We start from the raw sequence: 12562 nt of genomic DNA, 5'->3' as shown, positions 1-12562 counted from the left end.
CTTCTAGATTCCAGAAAGGTAGATTAAGTCTAACATGGACAAAAGTCAACACCCATAACATAAACCTACATAAAAATTTAAGTCACCTCCCAGTCAATTATGACAAAGGAAGAAGAAGTAACAGGAAATTCTGTCTACTGCAGGGAAAAAATAAGTACATTTAACACTGACTGAAATGGAGGCACAAACAAGAACTAAATATCGCTATAGAAGATACACTTGATTCTGGATTACATATTCCCAAAGCATGAGAGAGACATCCTCATTTAGGAAACAAGTGCAAATTCTGCAGGTGAAGCAGACAACTGTAAACACCATGTCATTTAGTTGTTATACTGTTATATTGAAAATTAGGGATTAAAAAGCTTTAGTATAAAAAATAAAGCTCTTCTCTAATGATTTTATTTTTTTTGCTCACACTATGATTTATTTTTAAAAGGAATCACACCCACAAACAAAAATCACAGAAACATTTACCTATAACATGAAGCAAAATGTTTTTTTCTCCCAGTAAATTTGTATTTTTTAAAGCTGGTACAACTTTTAAACTTCTGGGGTTTAAATGGTCTTTCTTATGGAGTGGACATTTATAATAATTAAGCTGTCGGTTATATCTCATAAATGTCAAATATTTGATCAAATACAGCTTACATTTGATCCCATTTAATCCTTATAACAATGCTGGGGCAGAAATTACTATTATCCCTATTTTAAAATTAAGGAACTGCAGTCACAGAGATGTCAGGAGCTTGCCTCAGGTTCCACAGAGAGCTGTGCTGGAACCAGGATCTGAGCAGTTCTCTGCCATGCTGTATTGACCTACCTGAGAGTTACCAAAGTTCACTCAGAAAAATACACAGAGCACAGATGATCATATAGGGAAACTATAAAAGAAGCTGCTCACCATGGACGTGTTCCCTTTCCCCTTCCGGAGAGAGGCTCCAGGAGTACAAGTTCGGAGTAACTCTTCGTGATCCATGGCCATCTGACTGGCAGTTCCACTAGAAGGAATGTCACATCCTACCCCGTAAAAGAATAGAAAGTGACAGGAGCTTCTATCTGCCTGCTGGAAAGAAGAAATAAGTAAGCCTTTCTGAAGCACTGATAACCAAGAGAAATAATACTTATGAACATGAGCTGTCTGCCTGTTTGAGACTATCCTGGAAAACCTCTCCTCCTCCCAAGTCCTATCTCTCACTTGGAGGAACATTCACTAGAAACCCACAAATAATGTTTGCTCAAAATCTTTGAATGACTCTGTTTTCCACCTTTCAAATCGTTAGAAACAACAGACCCTGGAACTGTAAATGAACATTTCTCAATCTAACATGAACACAAGTAAAACATTAACATGCACTTCTCAGTCAATTAAAAATGACATAAAGATTTTCTCCCAGAAGATTTTATCCTCTGCCATGCCAGGGTAACTGGAAGTTAAGTCTTTGAATTAAGTTTCTCTGGAGCAGTAATTTACACTGGAATAGATGCCAAGTATGTCACAAGAGTGACTTTACTGACCCGAGTAGTGCAAATTCATTACCGGACTACTAATGCTGTATTCTGGAGAATTACACCATAGCCAAGGGCATGAAACTCTGAAGTCTAATGTTCTTCCTTATTTTAGGAATACAGTGGTACCTTGGTACTCATCGTTATTTCGTTCTGAAACTTGTGACGAGTGCCTAAACCAACAGCTACCCAATGATGAAGCGTTTTCTCTTGCAGGGCACCATCGTGACTCATACAAGTTCCAGGAAGTGTGATGAGTCCCAAGCAAGCACCAAGTGCCGAACCTTTTTTTTACACGTCAAATGTGACGAGTACAGAGTTTAACAAGTTCTGAAGCCGACAAGTACCAAGGTATGACTGTAATGCCAAGTTCCACTATATTAACACACTAAGATAAGCCAGATATGAATAAACCCAATTCACCACAGCCTAATTCTAAACAAAGAAAATTTATGGTAAACGTTATGGTAAATTTAAAAGCATGAGTTCATTACATTTAAGATTTCTCATAGCTATGATTCTACAAATGGATAAAAATTCATTGAATCGAGCATTCCTAAAACTATGTCATAACAGAATTTTTAACTAATTATAGAAAATAATTGACATATATTAAAAGAAATCTAAGGCTCTTCTCTATCCCGCCAAAACTTGTCACTATGCTTCAAAAGTTCAGAATCAAACTTTTCTCTCGACCCTAAGGAAGAAGACTCTCAATCTACTTTGGTTATAGTAGCCTGCACTCCTCCTAGGCCTGCCCCATAGAGACCTGCTTAATTTAATGAAATTAATCAGGATTGCAACTCTGAGACCAAAGCCTCAGAATAATTTTTTAAATGTTGATTTGTTAGCCACTGTTCTCTACACGTGTATTTTCCTTAAAGATTTTGTAGGAGGGAGGAGCTAAAGTAAACTAAACACTTCCTTCATTTCTTCCCATTACAATCCCATATATTCTTCCCCTTTTAAAGATGTTATTTTGCTTACCTTATTTTTAAGAAGAAATTTATTCCTGCAGATCAAAATTTCCCGCAACCATTTGAGAATTTCTGTGCTACTAAGCATTTGATGGCTTGTTAATTTCTTGCAGATATAAAAAAGCATTTGTGAGCTGCAATAACATAACATTCATTGTTACCAGCATTGTTAATAAATAATCTAATACATAATGACTGGTACATAACAATGGCATTTTTCTCATAACGGACACAAGTTTAGACAAACTTATTTTCTGTTCTAGGATTCTAGAGAAATTGTTATCAAAACGTGATAAAGGGGAAAAGTATATAGAGTGCGTTAAAAAAAAACCAAGTACTGCTAAACTCACTATTCTCCCAACTCCCAATCATTTCACCCATGCATCTAATCCTTATGGAGGACTCGAGAACAAATAACAGACCACATGCACAGAAACCAACTGTAGGTAAACCCAGAGCTCTAGAGCTGGGGTACACAACTGTAGCAGGTCAAACCCAGCCGGCTGTTTGCTTCTGCAGATACAGTTTTAGGGGAACACGGCCACATTCACTTAAGCGTAGCCTGTGGCTGCTTACGTGCTCTGACGGTATAATGAATAGTTATGATAGAGACTATCTGGCCCACAAAACCTACACTATTTACTGCCTGGCCTTTTTAGAGAGTAAGTTTGCTGATCCCTGCTCTGAAGCTGTACTGTCCAACACAGTACCCACCAGCCAGCCACCACATGTGGCTACTGAGCACTTGAAATGTAGCTGGTGCAAATTGAGATGTGCTGTAAGTGTGAAACACACTCCAAATTTTAGAGACTTTATGAAAAAAAGAATGTAAAACATCTCCTTAATAACTTTTACATTAAAATAATATTTCAATATTATCTCATGTTGAAATAATATTCTAGAGTTATATACTGGGCTAAAAAATATATTAAAATGAATTTTACCTGCTTTTTACTTTTTACTGTGGCAACTAGAAAATTTTAAAGTGTGTATGTGGTTTACATTACATTGCTATTGAAGAGCACTGCTCTAGGGAGAGGATTTAACGCAGCTGCCAAGTGACGTGGTACACTCACTTCTATGATAAGATAATAACAAAACCTGACACAAAATTTTCCTCAATGTATTTATTGCCTTTGTGTTCATTAAAAGGTAATAATTTATAAAACCTAGGAAATTATAAAATTCTGTATGTTTTTTGCCTTGTAAGTGGATGTTTATTATTAGTTCGTTCATCAAAAACACTGGCATTTTTGAAAACTTATGAAAGACCATAGTGTAAAAAATGTGAAGCTATCAACATTACAAAATTTTAAAACTCTAAGCTTATAACTGCACAAAGTCGATTTAAAACACAGTTGTAACTATAAAGAAATGGGAAATAAAGAGAACAGACCAAATAACAATACTTGTGGTTGGGTAATAAAATTTAACACAGTTTTTAGGAATTTATTTTCTTCATTGCTGTGACAATGTCCCACAGTTAAAACAAGAAACAATCTAATTAATAATTTCAAATCAAATAAAAAACAAAATCATAAAACCTCTGGAGGTGTAGGTGAACCAGGTTATATAATAACCCAAGTACTATAGTGTTAATATTTAAAGAAAAAAATAAATACAAAATAAAATTTTAAATTAGATTCAAAAATAAAAGTGCATATACCTAATTTCCCAAAATGTTTCCACAGGAGCATCGGGATTCCACAAATCAATGCTATCCAACTGATGAAGAACAAGCAGGGCCTGAATTTTAAAAGAGAGAGAAAAATTACACAAAAAATGCTAGGTTAACTTAACATTGGACTATTTATTTTACAAATGCTAACAAATCAAGCTATTTCATTGTAGCCTCAACCTACAGCGTAAGATAAAAGAAAACCTCTAAGAATCCAAATCTCTAGGGGCGGGAATACACATATATATTTCACTTTATTCAGATTATGCTTACTTAAAATGGCTTACATGCATGAGGTTAAATGACTAATGAATTTAGAATACCAACATATACATGTAAAAATTGCTTAAAGATACAAACAAGTAATTTCAATAAGTATCAAATTAAATTTGGGGGGAACATAAAATTAATCCCCAAGTAAGGACAGCTTGCCAAAATTAATACACACAACAATATTTTACTTCTTGGCCAAAAGATAAAGTAAAAATTATCTTGCCACAAATTCTTTTGGAACAGAAAAAATAAATTATTTTTCAAAAAAAGGAGAGCAAAATAGACCTTGCATTTCATAGCAGATTATTCACCCTAAAAACACTTTAATTGACAGAAATGAAACTGGAATTTGGCTTACAGAATATTAATAGGAATTAAATAATTTAAAATATACAACAAACATACAAAAAACACTATATGAAATAAATTAAAGCCATCATACATATAAAGAGTAAAACTGGATTCTTCCTTCAAATCAGCCCTACCCTCCCTCCGATCCCACAGCACTTCCCCCAGAAGCACACTGTTAAGCTCTGCACAGCCCTCTCAGTCCTTGGTCAGCACACTTGGCAATTCTTTACTATGCTATAAAGCCATTTATTAAAATTCCAGTGAAACACTATTTGGAACAAATAATGAGAACTGATTTCTTAAAACCAAATCAAGTGTATAAACTACAAATAACCTGCCTCAAATTAGAAAAAGATATTTAAATGTCTAGCCTTGTACCACTTTTGTAACTCCTAAAGCTATAAATTATTAAAGACAGACCTCTGTGATTTCAAAGTTTTACTGTAATTACTTTTAGATATTTATGGAAACCTGCTATTCATTGTAAGACTTCAAAAATTATCATTTGTAACTCTCATATCAAGGGAAAAACAGCACAAATTAACATTCAATTTTATGACTATTGTGCAAAAACTTAGTATCATTAACTGACACTTTAAGAGGCAAATTCTGTTTATATTGTTTGACAAAATATTTTTTAAAATATTGAAAGAGAATGTGTTAACCTTTTTCCTGAGTTAATATAACTGTTTCTCTTTTTATGTTCCCTTCCTTTTTTTACTTTCCTACATATATTCTAGCACAGCTGTAAACACAGTATACTCATTTGACATTTCATAAATACTTTTTCATATTCCTGGGTGATCTGCATGTTTTAATGAATGTTTAACAGTTCACCAAATTGAAATATCATTCTCTTGTCATTAAATATTAACCCATTCTCTTATTAGTGAATATTAAAAATTCTCCTAATAACCTCCTACTGTAAATAAGAGCAGTAATAAGCATGTATGTGTGCAGCTTTTTCCTTTTGAATTGTAGTCATAGGATTAAAAAAATACAGGAATGAAATTTTTTGCACACACACAAAAGGGCATTTGTACAGCTCCTGCCAAATACTGTCAAATATCCTTCCAAAAAGAATGCAAGGAATATACTAATTTATAGGACCAACAGCATGGTACACAAATATAAGCAATGAATGCTGAAACATTTTTGGTAAAATGAAGTGTACAGTACAAACAATAAAATAGCTCATCTTAAGTACATATCGCAACGAATTTTCACAAATGTATACACTCACGTAACCAGTACCTAGACCAACATTATCAACACCCAGAAGCCTTTTCACATTCCCTTCTGATCACTGGCCCTTGACAAAAGTAGCCACTTACTGATTTCTATCACCATAGATTAGTTTTGCCTGTTTCCTATTTATGTAAAGAGAATCTCACAGCACATTCTTTTGCATTTGGCTGTTTTCTCTCAATGTTATGTCTGTGAGATTTGTCCATGCTTTGCACTTAGAAGTAGCTCATTCTTTCTTTTTTCATTGTTTTAATCAGTAGAATGAATATGACGAAAACTATTAATCTAGTCTACTACTGATACATAGATGTTGTTTTCAATTCTTTTGGCTATTACAAATTACAATGTTAATATTTTTGTATGTGTCTTTTGGTAAAAATATAAAAAATATATAATATATTTTCTGTGGAATACATACCTGCTGGGTGAAATTATTAGGTCCCATGGTTAGCTTTTGTAGATATTGCAAAGCAATTTTTAATGGTGTTTGTACTCTCCTGCTCTCTCTACTTCCATGTATCTCTGTTTTCTTACCCCTCAGCCTCCCTGTATCTCTCCCTGTCTCCCTGTGTCTCTGATCCTTTCATCCCTGTCTCCTCGTGTCCTTATGACTCTTGGTCTCTGCGCATCACTCTTCTTCCACGTGTCTTTTCCCCCAACTTCATCTACTAATCTGCAGAATATGTAAGTCTGGAGTACGAATGAGAACACAGTAAAGTCATTTGATATTTTATAAAGCTTTGTAATTGATTTCTAGCTTAATTTTACTAGTTTAATTACTTTATAGTCACAAAAATAATCCTGGTGACTTCAATCATTTAGAATTTGTTGAGACTTCATGAGTAGGATACACTGAGTGTTCCATGTGTACTTAAAAAGAAAGTGCATTATTGAGTGTATTGCTCTATATACGTCAAATAGGTCATATGTGATAGCTGTGTTGTCCAAATCTTCTACCCCTACTAATTTTCTTTGCCTGTTTATTCTATCGAATTTTGAAAAAAGTATGCTCAAATACCCCACGATGACTGGATTTGTCTCTCTCACTCCATTTACTTTATAAATTTTGATATTTCGAAGCTCTGTTATTAGGTTCATATAGAGTTTTATTTCCTGGATGGATTGGGCCCCTTTGTTATAATGAGATGTCACTCTCTATTTCCAGTAACGCTTCTCTAGCTTTGAACTCTGTATCTACTCCATATATCTTACTCCAGTTTTCTAGAGTTAGTGGTATGATGTATTTTCTCCATCCTTATACTGTCTACCCTCCAGTGTCACTATATTTAAGCCATATATTATAATGACCACACAGTAAGATTTTTGCACTCTTAGGTATTTACTCAAGAGAAACAAAAGCATATGTCTACACACAGATTTGTATATACATGTTCGTAGAATTTTTAGTTGTAACAGCCAAAAACTAGAAAACACAAATGTCCATCAAAATATATAAACCAATTGTGGTACAGCCACAATGGAACACTATACAACAATAAAAAGGAATGAATTTTTTAAAAGGAATGAACTAATGATACAGGCAGCATAGATGAATACCATGAAAGTCATGCTGAGTTAAAGACAGAAAAGTATATGCTTTATAATTCCATTTAAGTAAAATGCAAACTAATCTACAGCAACAGAAAGCACATCAGTGGTTACAGGGGGAGTGGGGAAGCAGGCAGGGAGGGAGGGAGGGAGGGAGGGACATGAAGGGACAGAAGACAACTTTCACTAGTGATCAACAGATTCACCTAAGTGACCATTAGCAAGTCAGTAAACTGGTATAACCATCGACTCAATGCTCATCAACAGTAAAAAAGAGGGAATTAACACATGCAACAACATGAATGACTTGCTCAAAAACTTCAATTAAAAACTTGCTGAGTGAAAGAAGCCATGCAGAAAGAACCATCTGGCCTAAGATCCCATTCATGTGAACTTCTAGAACAGGCAAAACTAATCTATAGTGACAGAAACCAGACCAGTGGTCTCTAGGACAGGGCGTGCGGGCAATGACTGCAAAAGCAAGGGGGGCTTTCTGGGGTGACGACAAACATTTTAAATCTTGTGATTTTATTATATGTAAATCATACAATAAAACTGATTTAAATTAAAACCATAATTATCAAGTCATCAATACAAAAATAATTTTTTTGAAAAGTCAACTGTGTTCACACCCACTAGGATGGCTATAATCAAAAAGACAAACAGCAGCAAGTATTGGCAAGGGAATCCCGGAACCCCCATGCACGGCTGGTGGGAACATGAAAGGATGCGATTGCTTTGGAAAAGTAAGTGTTGGCTGTTACTAAAAAAAGTCAGAGAGTTACCATGTGACACAACAAGCAATCTGACTCCTAACGACATACTTGAGAGATGCCTCCACACAACTTCCACACAAATTTTCAGAGCAGCATTATTTACAATAGGCAGAAAGCAGAAAAAATCCCACTGTGCATCCACTGAAGAACAGTCGAAAAAAATTGTGACATATCCATACAATGAAATATTTAGCAGTACAGAAAACTGAAGTGATTCATGCTAAAATATGGATGAACCCTGAAAACATGTTAAATGAAAAAAGCCAGCTACAAGGCCACATACTGTATCATTCTATTTATCAGTATCTGAAACATCTAGATTGAGGAAATCTATAAAGACAGAAGACAGACCAGGGGTTGCCAGGACTGGGGTGATGGGGAAATGGGGATTACACAGTAGGGATGGTTGCACAACACTGTGGATATAGTAAAAACCACTGAATTATACACTTTAAAATAGTAAACTTTATGGTACATGAATTGTATCTGAATTTAAAATTCAATACATATTGTAAAATTCAAAAAGTTGACTACAATTAGAAAATTTTTTCAGCTTTTTTATTGTTGTTCAAGTACAATTAGAATATTTTGAGTTTTTTATTAAGCATAAGAATGTGCAGTGTTTTGCTACATGTGATATAAAACAAGCAAATCCCTTCTTTCTCCAAAGAGTTCATAAAACAGAGTATAGTCAAAAATATACCATTTCTAGAAATGACACATCTCTCTTGACAGATGTCCTGAAACTACATCTATCACTCACCTCCATTGCTTCCTGAGCGATCTCTGGCATGTGTGACTGAGGGACCAGCTGGACAAGTCCCGTTATTAATTCTGCTGTGCTGCCTTGGGTTTCAGGCCCCTGCTTTCTTGGATTCTGCGAGAAAAAAAGCAATTTTCAATTAAAAAAATCATTTGAAAGGAGCTGAAAAGAGCAGAGAATGAAGTGTGACTGCTAATGGGTACTGGGTTTCTTCTGGGGATGATGAATTCCAGAATTAGATAGTGGTAATGGCTGCACAACCTTGGATATACTGAAAACCAATGAACTGTACACTTCTAAATGGTGACTTCTATGTTATGTGAACTATACATATAAATAAATCTCAACAAAAATAATAACTGTAGATTTTTAAATAAATCAAAGCTGCTTTTGTTAAGGATTCCCTCAGTCTACATCTATACTTGCTCATTGATGTAAATAATGTCCAGGGGGGAAAAATCCTAATTAAAAGAAAACAAAAACTAGGTATTAGCTTTTCATAAGAAATCCTAAAAATAATATACTTTTTTTAGCAACACTGCAATGGCTAAATAATGTACCTCTGGTTTGGAACGTACTGGTTTTGATCTCTGTGTGACTGTGATCAAAGGCAAAGAACACTGATGAGCTCTGCACAGACCCTGTGCGGCCCTCGTCCAGTACCAAACACCTACCCACACCCAGACAGAACTAGAACCCACACCTCCAAACACCCATTCCTGAGTCTTTTTTATTGTGGAAAAACATTGTACACTAAGAAAAGCAAACTGGAGGTGTATATAAATGCAAACGCCTACCTACTTTAAAGAGACTAAAAGCTTCCTGAAACTTGGAAGCATCTATTTACACTTCAAGCTATATGGTTCATTTAACTGAGGTCAGTGCAGTTTGTGCCCATATTTTTATTTTTGCTCACTACAGACTGTTTCCCATTGTAATGATTAAGGTAAGCCCTAGCATATCTGTAATTCAAAACTGTTAGCCTATTTTCTAATATTATATTCATGCATTAATAACCCAGTAACATTTATATTTAGTCATTAATACCCTGATAACAAAGACACAACAAGTATAGAAGATGTTTCCCACCCTCCTGAAGCATGTAGTCTGAATTAAACATCAATAAAATAATCACAGCAGCAAGTGTTAGATTGCAAATGAGGTAGGAACTATGAAGATACATACAGCTAGGAGTACCTGTAACAGGGAAATATGGCACAGTCGAGGAGACTTCCTTAGGGCAGTGATAACAGCTCAGAATTAGCAGGACTTACTATGTGAAGAGGACAGAAAAGCACAGAGTAGGCCGAGGGGACAGCAAAGTATAAGGGCAGGTGTGACGGAACATGGTAAATAAGATGGATGGGGAACCATCCATGATGAAAGTAAAGATAAGGGAAAAATAGAATGCTAGAAGTGGTAGCTGGGAGTCAGATTTTGCATTACCTTGTAGGTCTGTTTGGAGCTTGATCTTTACCCAAGAGCAATTTCAAGTAAAAGGTTTTAAGCTGGGCAGGGGGGCATTATAAAATTTGCTTTTTAAAGAGATCACCATAACTTGAGTGCAGAAAAATGATGAAAGTGAGGTAGCAGATGATAAAAGCTAAGCAATTAGGATTGAAAAAGTGAGAGTAATAAGGATTAGAATAGAGATGGTAGAGATGGAAGAAAACAGAACTGCATTACTTTAAACATACCATGATTAAGATCATTTAGTAGTTACTCCTACACTCCTCCCATTTACTAAGCTTTAGAATTTTTATATGTAAAATATGAAATAAGCAATCAATAAATCACCATTTTAAAAGTTGTTTAACCACTAGGTGGCAGCAAAGGAAATAATTTCAATTTTAAAAAGCCCTTTCGTGCTTGCTAAATTTCAAACTTGGAAAACAAGTTTTGTTTAAGTTCTTGTTCTTCCAACAATAAAATACTTAACATATAAGTCATCAGTGACTTTAGCGCCTTCTCTGAATCTGAATGATAGCCATGCAAACGGAGCAGTGCTATTATATATGACGTGCATGAGGGAATAGCTGGTGCCACATGACAGAAGAATAAGAAAAAGGGTATTTCATTAGTTTTTTATAGAGTCTCACTAATAGTTTTTATGAAATTTTTCCATGCCAAAGTTCTAACAATTTATTCTACTAGATTCCCAAATCTGGATGGACTCTTCAAAGCGTTCAAAATATCAGAGGCCTCCTTTTGGGGTCACTAATCCTTGCAGGGGTGTCCAACATTTTGGCATCTCTGGGCCACAATGGGAGAAGAGTTATCTTGGGCCACACATTAAATACACAAACACTAATGAAAACTGATGAGCAAAAACAAAAAAAAAGGTTTAAGTAAATTTACAATTTTGTGTTGGGCCACATTCATAGCCCATCCTGCACCACATGTGGCCCGCGGGTTGAAACACCCTTGCGGGGATTCTATCTCCCTCTCTTCTCTTGTTTCTCTCCAGAAAAAATACTTACATGTATACTTTTTTCTTAAATTCAGGGGGTTCACAGAACTCTTGAAACCACGGATATCAAGTTATAAACTCCTACAGTACAGTAATTTGAAAAATATGCCATCAAAATTGAATGTACCTTAGCACATTTAAGGCATATTACTGAACAAAGCAATAACAAATCTTTCTGGACGCTGCTGCTCTCCAGAGACTGGAGAAACTCCACAAAAATTAAACATGTATCCTATGCACTTCACAATATATTAATGTTATATCTGGGGCATCGATAGCATTAATGTTAATGTTAACTATTCTATTAACATTAATAATAGCTAACATTTATTTATGCTTATTACACATTTATTTTATATTATTCCTAAAAACATGTTCAATATCAATCTTCTTAATCTAAGGTAGAAACTACTGTAATATCTCACATGAGATAATTAAAGCAGAGAGGTTAAATCATCCAAATCACATAACTAGTCTGTCTCCAGAGCCCATGCTTTTCATCACTTCATATAACTATCACTCATTTACATCTGTTAGTTCTTCATTATTTTGAGTACCTGACTGATGATGCTCTCTGGAACCTAATACCATCTAAAGCTGTAAGAGCAGAGTTAATGACAATAATTGATTGCTAACCACACCCATTTTCTTCTCTTCCAGTATAGAAATTGTAGGCAAAACCAGTGAAAATAGAAGGTTGATGACAGCAAGAAAGGAGGGAAGAAAAGCTAAATGGTTTGGCAATAGCAATTGGAGATTTTAAAAAACCAACCATATAGATGTAGAAAGCATTCTGATTTAAGGTTTGCTTCATTACCCTTCACCCCCATTACAGGATAATGCCTGAATAATTTACAATCTGGTAACTGTTTAAGGACTAAAGAGTTCACCAAAGTATTAACAATAAGGGAAATAAAAAAGAAAAGTAAAACAATCTGATCTAAGTATATCAGTATCCTCTATAAATCA

The 12562-nt window shown here is 34.9% G+C and overlaps 1 protein-coding gene across 9 annotated transcripts in view; it reads right to left on the bottom strand.

Annotated features, from left to right (window-relative positions):
• NF1 (neurofibromin 1) overlaps positions 1-12562 on the bottom strand; it is a 226277-nt gene that overhangs the window by 130142 nt on the left and 83573 nt on the right. For 8 of the 9 annotated variants that reach the window (XM_036033383.1, XM_036033384.1, XM_036033378.1 and 5 more), the window contains exons 14-17: positions 9124-9237; positions 4153-4232; positions 2497-2620; positions 905-1066 (exon numbers count right to left, since the gene is read on the bottom strand). In XM_036033383.1, coding sequence (XP_035889276.1) covers positions 905-1066; positions 2497-2620; positions 4153-4232; positions 9124-9237 — 480 coding nt within the window. The remainder of the gene's footprint in view (positions 1-904; positions 1067-2496; positions 2621-4152; positions 4233-9123; positions 9238-12562) is intronic. The other variant, XM_036033379.1, reaches the window with a different exon arrangement.

This window comes from Phyllostomus discolor, chromosome 8 (assembly GCF_004126475.2).
Source record: "Phyllostomus discolor isolate MPI-MPIP mPhyDis1 chromosome 8, mPhyDis1.pri.v3, whole genome shotgun sequence".
In the NCBI taxonomy this organism is placed as follows: Eukaryota; Metazoa; Chordata; class Mammalia; order Chiroptera; family Phyllostomidae; genus Phyllostomus; species Phyllostomus discolor.
Note: the sequence above shows the minus strand (reverse complement) of the source record. Positions and strands in the feature narration are given on the sequence as shown.